General features: G+C 44.5%; 1 protein-coding gene across 1 annotated transcript in view; it reads left to right on the top strand.

Annotated features, from left to right (window-relative positions):
- Positions 1 to 15117, top strand: part of ASTN1 (astrotactin 1) — a 289754-nt gene extending 274637 nt beyond the window's left edge. The window contains exons 22-23 of the mRNA XM_046680397.1: positions 8111 to 8294; positions 12230 to 15117. Coding sequence (XP_046536353.1) covers positions 8111 to 8294; positions 12230 to 12467 — 422 coding nt within the window. The 3' untranslated portion in view covers positions 12468 to 15117. The remainder of the gene's footprint in view (positions 1 to 8110; positions 8295 to 12229) is intronic.
- Positions 15118 to 20469: the final 5352 nt, after the last annotated feature.

The raw sequence follows: 20469 nt of genomic DNA, 5'->3' as shown, positions 1-20469 counted from the left end.
TCCTCCCTACCAAAGATGTGTCAAAATCCTTAATTCTATATTTTAGAGTTATTATGGACCAGTTCTTTGGTAAAGCGTCCGTCTTCAGTGCACCAGGATGGGCCCTTGTCAGTTAGGAAGAGTTTGTCTCAGTCAACGTCCATTGCTCAGACTAGCAGCACGCTTCTCGGTGCTCCTTTCCTTGTGATGCTCCCTGGCTGGTCTTGATCGCGTGCCCTGCTCTAAGGCTGAGCACATCCCCTCCACAACCAGGATCTAGCTGTCCTGGGCTCTGCTTCTCCAGGGCTCTGGCACTAGTTAAAGTGATCTGCTCAACCACTAACATCCAGTCAGTAGAACTGGACTGGTAGCATTTGCACATTCATGGAGTCCTTGATGATGCTGGAAGTTTAGGCTGTGCAAGTTTCCGTAAGAGAAATATTGTGACCAAGCTGATTTCTGGTACCCCTCAAAGCACCTTATATGTGGCTCCTGACTCCAGTTGTATCAGGTTGTCCACGAGGGACACAATCCCACAATTTCAAGGGGTGACACCTTGATGATGTGAAAACACGGACAGAAGAGTGACCTAGACTGACTTTAATTAAAATCACTGATGTTGTAGCTCTTCACAGCTTCGGAAAGGATTCACACATCTATTGCCTCATTTAACACGTGTGGCACATTAAAGGCATTGTTATTTTCAACACCGAAATCTGATCATATTAAGGCCCCTTTTTAAAACTCTTTAATGGATTGCCATTCCTCTTGTGACAAAGATCAAGATATTTAACAGACGTGTTAGGACCTAAAGGGAGTGGCCCTTGCCCACTTCTCCAGCCTCTTCTTGCCCAGTCTCCTGGTCAATCTCTGCATTTCAGCCTCTGTCTTTCTCAGTTCCTCCAACACACCATGTCCACTTCTACCACTGGGACTTTGCACGTGTTGGACTCACTACCTCAGATGCTCTCCACCGCCACCCCTTTCAACAAATGAACTCTTCTCAGCCTGCAGATTTCAGGTCAAGTGTCCCTTCCGCAGTACAGAAGTGGTCGAGGGTCATTGCTAGATATCCTCATAGTACCATATTTCTTTCATTCGTCTCGGGTTATTATAATCATGTGTTTAATATCTACCTCACTGCACAGCGAGTTCCATGAGAGCAGGGTCCCAGTCTCTTTTTGCCCACTAGTGTGTCCCTAACACTTATAAGACAGCATGGTGACTGATTGGTTAAAGAAAAACTTAGGTTCTGGAGTCAGACCACCCAGGTTCAAATTCCTGCTCTTCCATCTAACTACTTGACCTTGAGCAGCTTACTTTCCCTCATGCCTCAGTTTACGAATCTGTAAAATGGGGGTGGGATAATAGTTCTCTAGCTAATAAGATTCTAGTGAGAATTAAATCAATGAATTTATTTAAAGTATTTTTTTAAAAGTGCCCATCCCATAGTAACTGTTAGGTTAATGTTAGGGAATATACATTTTGGGATTATGTCCCTCACAGTCAACCTGATATAACTGGAGTCAGGAGCCATAAAGAAGGTGATTTGGGGGGTACCAGCAAATCAGCTTGGCCACAAGCAGATTTCTCTTATTGAAACTTGCACAACTAAACTTCCAGCACCAGTCAGTGCCTCTGTTAACACGCGAATGCTATCATTAACCATGCGTAGAGTCTGCTTTCTAACAGGAACTCAGTAAGTATTCAGTGGATGCATAGAATATTGCCCCCATTTTAAAGATGCAGAAATTGAGATTCAGAGTTGAATAAATAAGCTGACCAGGGTCACAAAGTTACCATCTAACAGAGCCAGCACTCAGACTCATTATTGGACACCAATTCCTATTTTGCCTACAATGTTAAATTGGCTATCTAGAAGGTTATTACATAAAAGACTGAAACCCTTTTTTTGTCTCTGAATGCCAATGAAGGAAAGACCTACATTAAAAAGCGTTCGCGTTAGATACCAAAAACGTTCTCCCTTTCAGGACTAATGTGTCCACGGGGATGTTCAGTACGACAGACATGCTTCTCTCTGGAGTGAGTCTGCCTGGCTTAGAGGGTATGGACTGAATGACGTTTGAAGAGCTCCACAATCCCTGGATGATCGAATCAGAGTCTGAGGTTGAAAACCTCCAGATGGGAGACCGTCTGGAGACGACCCTTATTTCATCATCTGTTGATTTCTTACTCTAAGCCGGAGAGGAGCAGGTGATGAGAAGCTGCCCCAGCTATTCCTGTTTTGGGAAATTTGCTGATGTCCTTGCCATCAGTGGTAGGCTCCTTGGACCTGCTTGCTGAACAGGCATCAGACTGTTGGGACATCAGGGAGGGGATTAGCAGGGAGCAGGGATGCAGCATAATGCTGCCTGCAGCCATAGATGGATAGGCAGCAAATCTGGAATAAAGAGCGGCCACCATAGAACAGTGTGCGAGGAGAGATCATTATACTTTTTCTCTGTGGGGCTCCTTTGGGTTAACACCAGCCCCGAAGTGTATCAAGATGTGCTTCTGCCCACTTGTGCTCCCTGGCAAAGAAGGGCTCCTGAAATCCCAGCAGACCAGCTGGGAGCATGAGAGGCAATTTAGTGCTGAGAGAATGAAACAACATTCCCACATCCACTTATTCTTCAGCAGGAAGGAGTCCTGTACAGGGCAAATGTGGAGATTCATGAGTTGAACTAATTGAGGGTATCCTGGCAATTAATACAGTTCTAGCAGCTCCACGAAAAAACCATATGCTTTGCCTCCTTCCAACCCAGATGGTGATCATAAATATAACCCACCTGGGTCTGAGTTTAAACCTAATAACAAATGAGAATTATGTTTTAAATGACCCAGAGCATGACTTCAGCTCCTAATTATATAGCAGGAAGCCAGACTCCATTCCTTAAATGAACACTTTTCCTAAACTAGATACTTCCTCTGAAGAATTTCACCACATCATGACACTAAAGCCACCGTGCAAGTAAGTTTCTACTAATGTTTCACTGAAACCATCCTTCCCCCAGTAGGGACAAGCCAGTGTCAGTAATAAGATCAACCCAGTCTCCAGGTTGGGCCATGGCTTTCCAAGAGTTCTTCATGAAGCTTCACTAAGTGAAAGCCAGTTCTCGTCCGTCACTCTCCCGACATCCATCCTCCTTTCCTGATGCCAAACATGAATACTTGTCCATTCCTTCATTTGCTCCTTCCACAGCCATTTACCGAACCCTAATATTAGATGCTAAAGAAACAAAAATAGTTAGACTCAGAATCTATTTTCAAGAATTCTGTAATCAGATTTCACAAATTATCAAATCATACAACATATATTCAGCCCTTACTAAATTCCTGGACTAGGCATTAGAGGGCGAAACCCCTGTCTCATAGAGTTTATAAATTAGCAGGGGTGACAAACACCATCAAATAGTAAAATAAATATTATTTCAGATGGCAATATATGTTAGGAAAACAAATAAGCAGGGAAATGGGATAGGAAGTGCAGAGGGAGGAATTTAATTTTAGAGTGGTTTGGGAAGAAGGTGAAGAAGGAAGACACACAGATGGCTGGGGAAGATCATTCCAGATAGAAAAGCAGCAGTACGGAGATCCTTGGTGTGTCAGCAGAAGAGAAAGGAGGCTCCTGTGATGGAGAAGGATGGTGAGAGGGAGAGAATTCACAGAGGAGCTCCGAGAGGCTGCGGGGCCGATCCCATAGGGCCTGGTCCTCAGAGTAGGGAACGAGACTCTGCCTGGGATGGGGATAGGAAGCCCTGACGACTTTGAGCAGAAGAGTGACATGATCAGACAATGTTTCACAGGACCATTCTGTCTGCTGTGTTGAGAATAGCCTCCAGGTAGCAGGTCTAAGGGATTAGGGAGACAAGTTAGAAGGCTATGGCAATACAGAGGAGAGATGATGTTGTTTTCAACTAGGATGCTGCGATAGAGTGGGTGAGAAGTGGTCCAACTCTAAGTTATTTTGATGGTAGAGCCAAAAAGATTTGCTAATGGATTGGACGCGGAGCAGGAGAGAAAGAAGAGTCATGTCACTCTTACCAAATATTGTGAAAAGTGCTGTACAGGGGTATGTAGAGAGTGCTGAGGGAACACGGAAGCGACCACCTAGCTCAACAGCCAGTTGGGATTCATTATCCTCAAGTCTTCCTATGGAATTCTCTGGTCACTTACTTCAATGTGGGGATAGACTGAGGTCTCAGGTAGCTCCCAAGGAATAATGAAAGTGATGACTTAGGACCTCCGTTCAGGGGACTTTTGTTATAGCGCCAAGGAAGGCATCAGGAGAAGGTGCAGATGCTTTCCTTATTTCATGGTAAAACAGCAGCCGCCCCTGGGGGTTAAGAAAGCTCACTTCTGCCCCTGAGTCATTCCTATCCTTTAAATAAGACTACTTCCCTGGTCTCTTGGACTCCATGTGTGGATCTCTCCCTTTTTCTCTCTCATGGCATTGGGAAAAGCATGATCTAGTAGAGAACTGGTGATAATAAAAATATTCTCTGCTCTTGTCCGACTCTCCCCCTCGCTCACCTTATTCCAGACACCATGGTTATTTGCTATTTTCAAATATGCCCACCGCCTGCATGGCCTGGGGCCCTCTGGGCTGGCATTTCCTCACTCTGGCATGCTCTCCCCCAGATATCCCGCAGCTCCTTCCCCTCTTCCTCCAAGGCTTGGCTCAAATGTCATCTTTTCAATGAGACCTACCATGATCACCCTATTTAAAATTGCAGCGCCCCACCCAGCACTTCCAATCTTCCACTTTATTTTTCCCCACTTTCTAACGCACTGTATTTTACTTATTATGTTTATTGCTTACCCGAATGCCTCCTATCACCAGACCATAAGTTCCATGAGGCTGAGGAATTTTGTCAGAGTTTCTCCCTGATGTAGACCAAGTACTTAGAAAAATGTCAAGCACATGGTAAGCACTCAGTAAAAATTTTATTGAATGAATGAATAAATATACGCATCTTGTGTCCAGACATTGTGCTAAAGGAAGGCTTTACATTTAATATCACTTTTGGTCTCCCAACAGTCTTAGAAGGTATATTGTTAACCATCATTGAACAAAGAAACTAAGACCCAGAGTGGTTAAGTAATGTGTCCAGGCCACACAGCTAGTGTAGTGGAGCCCAAGTCCATTTGATGCCATGGTGCCTGTTCTTACCTGTGCCCCCAGGTCTGAGGGCTTCGGTCCCAGTCCTGTTCATTTATTCGATTGCCTGAGAGATCTTGGCTCCCTTCTAATAGCTCAGTTTACTTTTTTGTGATGAGGCTGTGTATATAGACTCCCTGCCATCTTTTCACCTGCATTTTAACTATTCCTGAACATCATCCATGTTATAAAGAGGGAAGGCAGATCTCTATTTCAAATAACTCAAGACTCCTGTGAAGCTGAAAGCTGGATAAAATGATAACTAAAAATACCTTCTATTCTTTTCCATTCTTAGAGTTAGTGAATTCTTGAGATGCTACGAAAGCAAATAATATCTCTAAATTCTCTCAGTGGAGGTAGGAAATATTCGTGCTCTAGGAGCCTAGCACATAGATCTTTCTGAATATAGCATCCCGTTTACTGATGTAGGCTTTTAAGCACACCTTGGAGTTAGATTCTCTTGCTTTCAGATTTATTGTGGAACCCGGGCTTATCCCACCTGGTCTCAGGCATGTCCATTGCTGCTAGTGGGGAGCATCAGCTTTGTCTAGCTGGGTATTACCGTTGTGTTATGAGAATAGTAAACTGCCAGAAAACACTGTCTCAGCCATCATTGTTCGTCAGTGGAGACTGTCACAACCAGGGCTTGGGGCCTAGGGTGCTATATCGCATCACCAGAAATAAGAACAGAGTGATATCAGTAAAAAGGGTAGAGAAAGAGCCCCAAACCTCCCTCTCTGGGATCTGGTCTGATCGCCCACATTTTTCGTCCCATTGGTCATTCTCGCAGTACACTCTCTGCCTTCCACTGAACACAGCACTGTTTTAGAATAGTCCCTCTGCTTTTTCTATCTCAACTCCAGAAATGATGGACTCCCTGCATACCTACTAGGACTCCATCTTACTTGGCACCTACGGGCCAAGCAGAGCAATGTCCTCTACTAGAAATAGTTACCCCAGAATGCATCCCCTAAGACTCTGCCTCCTGTATCTTAAATTGGTTAAACTACCATCCCCTGAGCATCGGTGCAAAAGAGCAATGGAAAGCAGACATAGTTTTAAATCTTGACTCCAGCCCACACTGGCTACGTGATCTTGGGCAGGTAACCTGGCCTCTCTCTGAATGTCCTCGTTTGTAGGACAGAGACATTCATATCCACCTTGCAGTGGTGGTGTAAGGATTGGAATTCACATCTGTAAAGCTCTTGGTAGTCGATAGGCCATTAATAAATAGCTGGGAATACCATAGATCTTTATATTCCAAATCACTATCCACTTTGTCTCTTGATCCTATTTTAACAAAGTGAGAATTTTAAAATCCTGAAAGTCTAAATGGATTTCTGGACTGAAATTATTTTTAATGCACCCGAGGGTGCTGGCTACAAGAGTTTAGTTGCTAAAGAATTGGTATATCCTGGTATGCAGAGACATCACTGGAAACCTTGCCCCAAAGTAGATTCAAATTGCTTCCAAAGTTGTGAATTCTATCCACTTAGCTAACCATTTTTGATCTACTATGTTGTTTGGCCCTGTACTAGCCACTTAGGACACTGGGGAAGCAAGATCTGGCCCCTGGCTTCATGAGCAATGGGCAAGATGGAAAAGTAAGAAAATCATTGCAATGTCTGGGTAGAGTAGGAGTAGAAGTTTTATCCATTCCAACCCAGGAACCCCCTATAATGATGACTGTGTCATTACCAGCAATCCTGAATTCACTTGGAATTGTGGCAAGAAATCAAGCTACAATGCCTTTATGCTAACAGGGGTCAAGCGGGCAAAGTTCTGGCTTAGAAACCTGTAGACTTCGTTTTTTCATCCCCAGAATTAACACTGAGACAAAGAATTGCTCTCCAGGTCTCAGTTCCCAACTGCTTAGGAAGGAAATGTAAACAAATCTCCTTTCTGACAGGTTTAATGAGAAAACCATTAATGACAAAGCTTTGAGCTCCATAGGGAAAAATGTGAAGGCTATCCGAATTCACTGCCACTTTGCCACATCACCAAGTTCAGTCTTCGCAATGTATGCCTTGGAGGTGGAAATATCAAGGATACAAATTAAATTGAAAGATTACTCATTTGGAACTGTAGAATGCACTAGATTAATTTATGTGTCACCACAGATCAACAAGCTTGTCTGCATATTGGTCTGGATGGTCCTAGGAAAGTTTCCACATTCCTGCAGTCATGGGCCCAGGCTGCTGTGGTACTGCGGCCACACTGCGGCCACTCCAGATTCTTCATGTTGCTCAGGGCATGTCATGACAGTGCCTCGCTGTGTCCCTGAACCAAATGCCTGCCTCCTGCTGCCTGGGGCTTCCCTATTGCTTTTGCAGGACCTACTTGGTACCCAAGTATATGCAACCCAGAAGTGCAGGGGGGTTAATGCTTCATGGGGGCAAACATGAAAGGCCCCCATGGACCATTCATGCATGGGAACTGGAGAGAAAGTCTTCTTCCTTTTTCCCCCTGGATGGACTGGTGGGGATCCAGTAGCTTCGTACATCCTCTCCTGCAAAATGTAGCCACCGGCTCCTTATGTTTGCACTCTCTTATATTTACTCTGCCTACCTTCTTGCCTCATCTCCCTCAATTCTCCCTCCTGCTTTCCTGGGGTTGCACTTGCCAATAAAGTATTAATCTAAGCACTTTTGCCTCAGGCTCTGTATTTTCAGGATACATGGGTAAAGACAAAGAATATTATAACTGAAATTGACCTTAGAGATATTCTCGTTGAAGGCTTTCATTTTACAGAAGAGAAAACTGAAACCAATGGGGCAGAAGTAAAGTGAATTACTCAAACTGTGTGCTGCAGGCTCTAGGTTCAGTATTCTTTAAGTAACATCATACACCCACATATTTATATGTATATACGCATATATACATATACATATGTGTGTATGAGCATGTATATATGTGTATATACATACATATATATAAAATCTTATTTATTTCCTTTTCTGCCTTCCTTAGAGATAGCAGACAAGATCTACAATCTCTTCAATGGTTATACCAGTGGAAAGGAGCAACAGACCGCCTACAACACGCTTCTGGATCTGGGTTCCCCCACCCTACATCGTGTCCTCTACCACTATAACCAGCACTATGAGAGTTTTGGAGAATTCACCTGGCGGTGTGAGGATGAATTAGGCCCCAGGTAATCAATAAATTTCCTTGCCTCTTTTAAAGACCTCAGCTCTCTGAAATTTTGTATCTCCTCCACTGTAATACTGCGCCGACGAGTTTCCAGAGATTTCCTGGATGAGCTTAGGTACTTGGAGAAGTAAGTCCTATGCTTTTAGACAGCTCAGTTCGTACAGAATAGTTTTGGATAAACTATACTTAAGTAGTTGAGTCATGAATGCATTTCCTGAACTCTGCAAAACACATTGCCCTCGACCTGTTTTACCCCCTCTTTTTCACAGTGACACAACATTCCGAATGTTAAAACTAAAGGAACTGAAAGCTTAGTCTTGTGAAAGAAAATTAGAAATTTTATTGAAGAATTTTAGAATTGAAGAATTTATTGAGGAATATCAAAAGAATTTTATTTTATTGTCCATAGTATTTATTGGTTATCCAAAAAATATTTATTGCACATGAACTTTTTGTATATTATAGGCATTATACAGATATATCTTGAGCTAAGTTCCACATTGTCCTGAAAGACAACATGAGGTCAGCCAATGACCCACCTTGATATCTATCTTGACCAAAGTTAGGATAGTGTTTGCCAACCTCCTCCGGCCTCAAGGCTACAACTTCCCAATACTCAATACCCACTGCTTTTTAATTGCACACCACCAATAGAGATCTTTAAAAGAGAGGAATGGGAAGAATGTATAGAGATATCATCTTTCTTTTGTTCTGTTCATCATGGCTGTATATTACTGCTTTGGGAAAAACAGATTTCCCTGGAAATATGGAGTTTTCCCATAGATACGGTGAAGAGGCTTTTCACAGGACTGCTAGTCCCTATCTGTTTCAAAATTATTTAGGCACCCTTGAAGACAAAAAAAAATAGGGCAAGGATTGTGAGAATAGAAAAAAGAAAGAAGGAAAATAAAAGAAAATCAACACTGTAGAATCTTCCAGCACTTAGAGAATTCTTGCACTCCAGTCAATAGGGCTGAATGAAAGTATGGCCCAAAAGTCACCCCATTTATCTGACCTCTGACCAAACTGGAGGGAGACTCAGCCTCAGGGTCCTGAGACCCAGCCTCTTATGACCTGAAATTATAAACTTTCCTAGAAGACCAGTGTGCAGGACATTTCTCCCTGTTTTCTTACTTTTGAAGGAAGAAAGAAATTTAGGATTATCTTCCTGAAATAAAATGATTTCATGTGTAAGTTCAGCTAGAATCTTTCTCCATTCCATAAATTATTTCCTGAAGTTTATAAAGGTTGGGAGCCCTTGAGCAAACAGATGCCACTGCTATGGACCAGGACACAGAAGGAAATATATAAGGGACTTTTAATTTGTTTTGTCTCAGTTTTGGTAAAAAGCAAATCCTAGGTTAGAAAGCAGAAACATATTGAGAAATATCCTGCTGCTCAATACCTTATCATTACTCCTGCCCTTGTTATTACTCTCACCTAATGTCATCCCCTCTTTGTAACTCTCTCCCCCACTGCTCACTGCCTTCCACCTCTCCCTCCAATCCCTCTTTCCTCTCTGCTCCCGCCCTGCCCTTCGTCTTCCTTCTGACATCTATTGAGTGTATATCTACAGTTCTTTTTTAGGGAACATAAACGCCACGATTTGAATAGCACTAACATTGCCTGTATCATCTTGATTTCTAAGGGTATTTGGATTGTTTTAAAAATTTCTCTCTTGTAACTCAAGAGTCAGGAGGAAAATTGGTTAATGAAGAAAGTAAGCAGGGGAAGAAATGTGGATCTCAGCACAAAGTAAGGCCTGCTGCTGACCATACGCTCTTTTCCCAAAACTCTCCTCCTGGGAGACTCTTTCGTGTGTAATCCTGGTTCTCAAGGCTACATATTAGAAAAAAATGTATAGTTTCATCAGCTGGTGGAAAATAAAGTTTTACTTTTTGGTGTTGTGGATCTCAGGGAGAACCAGAGGAAAGAGAAGGCCCTCTGCATGGAGATACGTCAACCCACTCTGGAGTTAGCCATGAGAACAAATGGAAAAGGGTCTGTGGGGTACACAGCTCCTGTGAGCAGGCAGAAAGGTCCCCTCAGTTCAGTTAAATCCAATTCTGTTAAAATTCATGGAGGCCTCCGGATTGAGTTGAGGGTTGACATACTTTGACAGGGCCACAGACTCAGAGATGGCCAAGGCAGACCCAAATTATTATTATTAAAAAAAAAAGTAAGCAATAAAAGTAGTCCAAAGACCCATGGGCTAATTAAATCCATTTGTTTGAAAAGATGGCTGGGATGTGTTCCTGTATCCATTTCTTGAAGATGATGCAGATACTGCCCCTCATTCTTCCTTCAATCCCCCTTCCTCTACCTCCCAAGAATTTTTCAGCAACTAATGACATGTAGAGGACAGATTAAGGGGAAGGACTGCCAGAGTGCTTGGTGATGATGACTTTTGGAAAGCCCGCTTGGCCAAACTGCAAAGCTGATAGGCAGAGGAGAGAGCATCTGCCTAAGATACTATTTAGTCGGCAGAGTGTTTGTTTGATTTCCTCTGACCCACCCTTGAAGTTGGAGAAAATATGACTTCCTCTCCAAAGACCTTACACTCTCTTAGCCCCTTGACTTTGCTGCTAAAGCTCAACACCTTTCCTCCCGCATCATCTCCACCCCTCTCTCAGCATGCCCTCCCAGGAATGCAGTGAGCTGCCAGGACAGAAGAAGAGCAATGAAATGAACGTGGTTATTGTTCTTTGAAAGCTCATACTAAACAGGGTGCAGAAACTTCCAGTTTCTGGAAAGAATTGTTGATTAAATTAGAAAAAAGATGGTTCCTCACATGAGAAAGTAGCCTAGAAGTTGATAAATACTGCAAGGGGTACCGTTCATTGAGCTTTCCAGAACAGCATTTTCCAGCCTCACTTAAGCTTGTTCAAGCAAGTTCAAGCTTCCATGGGTCTCTGGTCACTAGGTCTCTGAAGAAGGGGAACACAGCTGAGTGAGGGACTCCTGCTCCTTCACTCATCCTAAGTGTTCAGAGTCAATGCCAGTGAGGTCTGAGAATTGGCTCTCTGACACCAGAAATGCATGCCAAAAGAAGCCCACACAGCAATGGGACAGAGCATGGTAATAGCCCATTTTCCCAAGCTATGCATAGAGGCTCAACTCTCTATTCCTGGCCCGCAGGGATCACTCCTTTCCAGTGCATGTGAACTTAGGGAGAACTTGCCCTCCTCTGCTCCTTTCTCTCTAGGGATCTGCAGCAGCTCAGGCACCCTCTCATCACCTCCTTTCCCCCTCCTTCAGTTGGAGCTCCATGGCAGTGGCCTCCTTACTTCCTGAGGAAGATGGTGGAACGGAGCAGGAGCTCACCGGGAGGTTAAGTGGGTGATGTGTGCCACTGAGAGTCTGCATTTTCCCAAAGAATGACCATGTGTCAATGTGTACCAAGGGAATTATTGTCCTCACCCTCAGACTATAATTACCTCCACATAGGCATAATTAGTCACATTTCATATCCCCTGAAATTCAATATATCGGCTGCTTCTACTCAGTTCAGAAATAGCCTTGCAAAGGGAAGTATTCAGTCAAACACCTTATTTGTCATTTAATGATGATAAATTACTGGCTTTAAAGAAAATTGATTTGATTTGTCTCTCAAGACTGCCAACTCTATGATTTTTAAAGGGCATGCATTCCCACCAAAATATTAGTTAATTTCTCTTCTTTATTTTTTGTTATTGCATTTTGTTTCTCTGTTTCATTTTGGTTCCTGCCCCACTTTGTGCATCCATCCTATTATTTCATTCATGCATTCATTCACTTACAAATGTTTATGGAAAACCCCCTGTTCTACATGCCAATGATAGAACAGTAAGAAAAACCAATGAGGCTCTGCCCTCTTGAAGTTGAGAGCCTCACACTATGTGCCTTTCTCGCCTTCTCTTCTTTCTAACCTGAGTCTCCTCCATGCTCAATCCACAGGAAAGCTGGCCTCATCCTTTCCCAGCTTGGGGATCTCAGCAGTTGGTGCAATGGACTCCTTCGGGAACCCAAGATAAGCTTGCGCCGCAGCTCCCTCAAGTACCTGGGCTGCCGCTACAGCGAGATCAAGCCCTATGGACTTGACTGGTCAGAGCTCAGCCGGGACCTCAGGAAGACGTGCGAGGAGCAGACCCTTAGTGTCCCCTACAACGATTATGGGGACAGCAAAGACATCTAGCACCATGATGCCAGAGAGCGGCTGCCGAAAGGAAGCAGGAGAGAGGAGGGGGACATTGGGGTTGGTTTGTGGATTTTTAATATTTTTTAATGAAACATTAAAACCTCCACAGGCAACATCTAAACCAGGGAGGAAGTGATCCTTGCTCCTTGCAGAACCTCTTCGGACTGATGTTCTTCATCTGCATGATCAGTCAACGTGCCAGCCAGCGGCTTCATGCAGCGCCATTTCTCTTTAGGGGATTACTTTGGGGCTTGTTTTGTGGTTAATTTGTTTTGTTTATTTTTCTCCCAAGAGGTTCATCAAAATGCAGAAGAGTTCTGTCATGCTTCCCGTGAAGGTCCATCAGGTTGAGGCACCCCATGCTCATTGAGTTCCTGAGTCCCTTGCAACTGGGGACAGAGATGAGGCCAGAAAGTTGTTAGACCAGCCTCAGGCATTCCTCAGGCAGCATCTGGGAGCCTAAGCTCTGCTCATAGAGAAAGACAGTAAGAACATTGGGAAGGGGATGCCTGTGTAGGTCTCATGAGTCTCCCCCCAGGCCCTCCTATTGCTATCTTCACACCTCACATGTGACCTCAGCCTCTGTTCTGGGCTCCAGTGGGTCTTCTGGATTTTTAGCTCCTTCCCCATTTTAAGACAGGACTGGCATTAAATCTCCTGTGGCCTCTGCCCTCTCCTCCAAACAATATGATCTTTAAGAGGCAACAACATGATACCTGTCAAATGCATCTTCAGAGTAGTCTAGCTGGGAGACTAGTTAGCAGTCCACATTTTAGAAAAGGAGCATAGTTCATCATTTTAAAACACTCCTGTGCCTCCAGGATGGACTTCTCCAGCCCACCAGTATACATCACATGGCTGGATTCTCTTCAGTGTTTGCACCGCTTACCCGGGACAGATAAGCCTTGGTTGATGTCTGCTGTGGTCCGGGAGGGGTTAACACCTCCACGTCAGTGTTTTAGTGAACTAAGGCTATTACTGATCACAGAAAGCTTCTGTCCATTCCCTCCCTTCTTGCTAAATTTGCTAAATTATGTTGCTAGTTTTGCAAATCATTGCTCTGGATCACCATCAGCAGAATTCCACCAATTTCCCCTCCCATCTAGTGGCCAGGAGTAGCAGTGATTCTGTGTAGACAGGCTCCATGGACCGCAGGTAGGGGCCAGGCCCCTGTTTCTGCCCCACTGGCCGAGGATTGGCACAGGCACAAATGGTGGCCCAGCTAACAGAAAGCCCAGCCTTTCAGAAAGAGCTTTGCAGGGCTAAGTGGACCACCAATGGCCTTCGCTGTCCCCGAACACCTTGGAGGCCTGAATACACTCTTTCAGCCACCCTGCCTTTGACCAGGGCTCCTCATTTGGAAACATAAGAGAAAGGTCAGGAAGGAGATGCAGGATCCATAAGACCAGTCACTGAGCCATATTAATTTTTTTCCGAATAGTAATAATGACAGATTACATTTATTGAGTGCTTACTGTATGCAGATGCTGCTCTGAGCACTTTCATACCACTGAATTCTTACAGCAACCCCGTAAGGGAAGTCCTGTTCTCGGCTCCATTTCGGTGATGAGGAAAGTGAGGCAGAGAGAGGTTATGCAACTTGTCCCAAATGCCTCATTTACTATCTGCTGGAACTACTGTATGGGTTCAAGCGGTCGGACTCAGAGCACAGGATTTCAACCCCTGTGCCATGCTCAGCACCACACTCAGTATTGCCGGGGCAGCTGTCCGAGCTCTAAGCTCCATGGGGGGCCTGCCCAGAGATCTTGGCCTCTCCCACCCTCCATGGTACAGATGTGCCACAGTGTGCTCTGCCGCTGGGGCAAGTGCCCTTTGGGACACGGTCTGCAGTATGAGCCTTCCCCTCTGGAGCCTGGACTGAAGCCTCCGGTCAGACTGCCAGCACAATCTGCTGTCTGGGTCTTTCCAGAGAAAGATCTAAAGGTTTATTTTGCCCTCTAGAATGCACTTGCCTCAGAGACTCCCCCACATCTGGAGCGAAGGCTGGCAGAAAACTCGGCCCTGCCACTGTGGTCAATGCAGGGCCTCAGGTAAAATGCCTCAAGGGACAAGCCCCTCACCGGGAGGGAGCAGAGAGGAAGATGCCGTAGACAGTTGGACACCCACCAGCAGCAGGGCTGAGGGCAGAGCTTCTGTGCCGCTGCTCCTGTTTGGCTGTCCTTCTATTCAAGTCTGCACAGGAAGTGGGTCTGCGCAGTGTGGGTGGGAGGCTGCCAAGGCTGCGCTACCTTCCTGCCCAGGCAGGGGGTCCGGTACGAGCCCTGGGCCAGGAATGAGGACAAGGGAGGGACCTCAGGATCACCCTTTTTGGTCCCCTCCTTCTGTTTTATTAAAATAAAAGAGGCTCACTCTCCCCCTCTCTCCTTCCATCTTTTCCCGGCTCTCCCAGTCCCTCCACCTCCTTTCCATCTCTTTGTCTTTGTCTTCTCCTGTCTGTGACCTTTCCTCCTGGCTGGGGTCCCTTCCTTCTCTGTGATTCTCTTCCTCCTTCAGTGTCCCTGGTGCCCTCCTCACTGCACACCTGTGTGCATGTACACCCACAGACGCACATGCTACATACACACTGTACGCAATCCCACACACCATACACACACAGCACACACACTACAAGCACACTCCGTATACACCCCCGCACCCTCACACACCATACACACACACCACACACACACACACACCACACACACACTATAGGTGCACAAATACACTATGCACACTATATACACACACTACACACACACACACACACACACTATACACACAACCCCTAGGGCTGGGTCCCACCTACTGTCAGTTAAAAGTAAGGCCAAAATGAATAGGGCAGGAGAGAGTCTTAGGACCCCCTGAGGATGTAACAGGGGGCTTTTGCCCTAGGAAGACACTCGCCATCACCCCCTGACATTTCCCGAAGCTTGCCTGGAGGAACCCATCCTGACTAGAAAGGGTGGTGGTACTGGGCCAGTAATCAACCTCAAGTTTCCAAGCTGCCAAACAGGTCTTAATGGAGTCCCTTATGTCTACCCACCCTCTCCCGGCTCTGGGGCTCCCACGAGACCGCCGGTGTCTCCTCTTGAATGGACAGGACCCACTGTGACAGCATTAGACCTCTGAGTGTGCAATCATTTTCCATGGAGTCCGGTCCGGCCATTATTTTTAGTTAATTACACTTCTTGATATTCAGATGTTCTATTAAAAAACTGAGTGTGAAAAAAACCCACTTTACTTCTATAGAAGGAAGAAAGACTATAATGTGACCAGCTTCGGGTATAACAGTATTGTTTAAAGGGATTATTGTACGATTATAAAAAAAATGGAATAATCAACTAAATAATAAACAACGCTGTTAGTAAGTGTTGGGTGTGTGGATGCTACTGCGTGTCTTTCAATCATCAGAGTGATCTGATTGGACCCACTGGGGAACTGTCAGTTTTAAATGTTTCATCTTAGATTCCAAATGCATGAGCCTTCTAGCCCATGATCCTAACTAAAAAAAAAGTTAAATACTTCACAGCAAATTCCAAACCTATTGTTATGAAGTCGTGATTCTCATCTTCTGTCAGCGTCCAAATAATTAGCCAACGAAATGTATTTATTGCATATCTGCTGTATTTCAGCTGCTATTCACAGTGCAGAGTAAGTGCTGGTGAGTAAGACAATCTTGTTCTCCATCAAAGTACATGGGATTTTACGGGGAAAGTTAGACATTGAACCCGTCATTACAAGGGTGAAGAGAACTATGACACAGAAGCACACCATGCTTTGGGAGTTGCTGAAATTTATACTTTGGGTATCTAAGAAAAATGATGCAAAAGGCCAGCCCTGACACATTGCTGTCTTACTTTCTATAGAAGCGTTTGGGACAGGCCGGCTGTTATGAAATGCTTCATAGTGGATAGCCCAAACACTCAAATTTTTTTTCTCTCTCTAAAATATAACTTTAAGAAATGTTATCTCTGATGCCACCCAAACATATAATTCCCTTTAAATTCTTCAATAACCAGATATTAAATGTCTGCACACTTTAATAGGCCCTCTTGAAAAGTAATGATAAGAGTTCTAGTCTCCACAGGAGCAGGAACTATTAACAGAAAATGAAGACTGTGGCAGTTTTAAAACATGGCCATCAATTCTTTGACACGTCTCCCATCTAGAAGTGTGTTCTATTGCCTGTCCCCTGAAAGGTTTATGACTGTTTTGACCTGCAGATTATGATAAAAGTGACACTATGTGACTTCCAAGTCTGAGTCATAAAAGCCCTTGGGCCTTCTGCCTTCTTGTCTGGAAGTCTTGCTCTTGGAGCTCTGAGCCATCACATGAGAAATCTGAGGCCACCATGCTGGGGCCACCGTGCGGGAGAGGTCACGAGGAAGCACTCTGAGTCACTGCCCCAGCTGAGCCCAGCCTTCTAGACATTCCTGCGGAGGCACCAGACACGTGAATGAAGCTGCCCTGGACCCCCAAGACTGATCTCCCTGCCAGCTGCATACCACCCAGCAACTCCTATTAATGTCACATGGAAGAGAAGACTCGCCTGCCCAGCCCTGCCTGAATTCCTCCCCACCAAATGATGCAACAGAATAAAGTGGTGGTGGTTTTAAGCCACTATGGGGATCAGTCTGCTAAATAAACGGGAATTGATTGGGGGCCAACAGTGCCTATTCCATCCATCCAATGACAGAGCATTCAGTAAGCCCTGTCCCAGATGTGAATTCACCATGAACAGGAGAGGATATTTCCTGCAGGCTGGGCTGCATATGCGTAACATCCCTCTCACCAAAAAGGTGAGTCTCTCCTCCAACAGAGGAGAGCAAAAAGAGGGTTGGACGTTTCTTCCCAATACTTCTGAGAGGGTGAACCTCAGGAACCGAGACGGAAACCCCAGGAGGGGGGACAATTGTTCCAGGATCGCAAAAGAAGGAGAAGGGAGAAGACAATTTGAGAAAAAGAAGAAATATTGGAAGGGAAGGGTTTCTTCCAATTACTTTGTTTGTCTGTCCTTTTGTATTTGGAACTTCCTGGATGTGAATGTGGACACCCCACACTTAATATATGCCAGGCACTGTGCTAAACCCTTTAACTGCATAATATTCTTCAATCTTCATTGCAATGCTGTGAAATTCATACTCTTAATAAAGAGAAGCAGAGTCTCAGAGACTGTATATAACTTGCCCAAGTTCACAGCTAAGTAGAAAGAAAGGCATTTCAACCAAGGGCTGTCTCACTCTAACCATCACAACACACTGCCTCTGCCGTTAATGAGTTTGTTTTTCATTGAGTTTCCTGGAAAGGGAAAAACTCCTCCCACTGAGACTTTGCAAATCACTGGCCAGTCACGCTCTGTCAGGCAATAAGAGAGAATGTGGCTGGAGCAGTGCAAACCAAACACTGTCATCAGGAAGACAACACAGAGTGCATAGCTTGTTTCCACAACTCAAGCATATTGTCACCTTTTGTCTGTTTTTTTGGGTTGGTCTGGGGTTTGTTGGGCTTGGTCTTTTTGTCTGTCATGTGAAGACGATGCAGAGCAGAGAAATTCTGACTCTGGCTCTATATGTGCAACATAGCCTGTATTGGGCCATAATGGTTCCTTTGGCCTATTCTCTGTGTTCTCCAGGCATCCATGGTAACTCCCAATACTTGAGTAGAACTTGGGGAACAAAAGCCTCCTGCCCTTCAGGACAGCATAGGTTGATATGCTGATCCAGGACTCAGCCCTGATTTTGATAACCTACTGCCTCCCACCGCTGCTTCCATCATCACCTCCTATTTTATTGTTATTTCAACTGAACCAATTAACCAGCAGCTCAGCAGCGTTGAGTGCAACCTCAACATTATGTAGAAGCAGCTGATGATTTTTCTTACACTTGGGAGTCCAGGACTGGGCTCATGTCTGAACTATTCCAAAGTGAGAAAAAGTGAACCTCTTTCTCCTGGGACTTCACAGTGTGTGCTGTAATTGGATTGATTCCCATAAGGATGGAGAGGTTTTGACATCATGTTTCTTCAGCAAAACTGCTTTTTGTTAGAGTTTATAAATATGCCTTTTCACACAGGGCTACAAATTAGTGTAATTGGTTCCTTACTATCTTTCCCAGTAGGAGATCCTCAGCCATATTCTCTGCTTAATAATTAGGAACGACTTCCTTTGTTTAGAAGGATTCAAATGTCAAGTAACCCTGAGGCTATTGCTATCCAATGAGTCGGACAATGCTCTCTGAGCTACCAGTTTAGAGATGAAACCACCTCACACCATGTCCTTGTGATGGCAGGACCTAAGTGCCCATGGGTAAGACTAGGTCAGACATGCCTTCACTGTCATTTTGTCCTAGTGACTGTTAAGCATTACGTGGTAATGCATATACTCGTCAAAAGTCAATTGCCTCTTTGTCCTCAGATCTGTTTCTCAACCTTCTGCGGCTCCACTCTGTGTCACACAGAGCTGACTCTTGCAAACTACATTTCCCAGACTCCCTTGTCAACAGGCTGCCAGCCCTGTGGGACCATGGGAGGCACTTGGGGTGGATTGGAGGACAAGAAGAGGTGGGAAGCCAGGGTACTTCTCCCTCTCTGACTTGGATGTTGTCTCTAGCATCTCTTGTGATTCCAGCTGCATATCTGGCCTAGAATTCCTCCAGCAAATTCCTTCCATACTTTTGGCTCCCTTCAGGTGGCTCCAACTCCTGAGTTTCAGTAACGTCTCATCTCGAAGCAGGAACTGCTTCCTGCGGCTGCTAATCTTTGGGTTGCCGCACAATTCTCTATATGCCCTTTCTCTTATTCCAAAGCCTTACTAATTGCTTTCCCATTTTGAATTTCCTCTATTGGATTACCTAAAATGTGTTCTGTTTTCCTGATTGAGTCTTAACTAGTATATACTTCAAACTAAAAATTATTACATATCATCTGGCATAGGAGCTTTGTAACTCTTTAGGGTCTGAATGACAATCTGGAAGATAAAATTTTGATGCCCAAAGTAAAGAGATTTCCATGAACTCTAAGACTGATTGCAGGGATAGCAAATAGGCTTCCGCTTGAATGCTAAATTTGTTCAAGTGGTAGTGGCTGCCTGTGACTTGAAAAGGCTTCTGAGGATGGATCTGTATTTGGCTGAAAGAGTGATGAGCTCCATGATCAATGCCTGGTATGGGTATGGAAATGGTGAATAGCAAGATGCATGCCATGCATTTGTCTTCCCTGATTTATATGAACAGTATAGGTACAGCATACCTGAAATCAGGACTATCCAGGAAAATCTATTAGGCATGCATCATATATTGTACATGACTTACGATACACACAAAAATGAATACAGGTTCATTGTGCATTGATAATGGAAATAGAGTGAGAATGGAAAACACATTTTCGGGACCTTCTGGCCCCATTACTACCTCATCAATTTCACAGCATTTCATTTATGTTTCCTGAACTGTCATTTTTATTTCTACATCAGTATTTTAAAATAGTCTTAATGGTTTTAATTTGGTATCTTAGGTGGCCTAAAACAAAGGATTTCAAAGTCTCCGTCTGTTCCTTCCACTTGAGCAGTGTATCAGTTAGGAGGCAGTCAAGATTTCAACAGGGAGAATTTAATATAGGAATTTGGTTAAAAGATATTAGAAAATCAAAAAGGCAAAAATATTTGAAACACTGAGATAACATAGAGATATTAAAAATAACTACAGGAAGCAGCCACCACTCTTGGGCCAGGAGAACAAAGGGAGGAAGTTGGCTTCACAGAAAGTGGATGTCCTTGAGGAAGAGAAGCCATTTGCCTGGTGCTAGAACCTCTTTGTGGGAACATAATGAGGCTGGTTCTCCAAGCACACAAAGATAACAGAGACTAGAATGAACTGCTGCTGCTGCCACGGTGAAAAGCCACTGGGGGATGAGGCTGACGTGAACAGCAAGCAAACAGCCAGGAACCAGCCCCTTCTCTCTCCATCTTCCTTCCAGTCTCCCTCTAGTGCCTCCTATTGACAAA

The sequence above is a fragment of the Equus quagga genome, chromosome 13 (assembly GCF_021613505.1).
Source record: "Equus quagga isolate Etosha38 chromosome 13, UCLA_HA_Equagga_1.0, whole genome shotgun sequence".
NCBI classification, from domain to species: domain Eukaryota; kingdom Metazoa; phylum Chordata; class Mammalia; order Perissodactyla; family Equidae; genus Equus; species Equus quagga.
The sequence above is the reverse complement of the archived record's forward strand: the minus strand, read 5'-3'. Positions and strand labels throughout refer to the sequence as shown.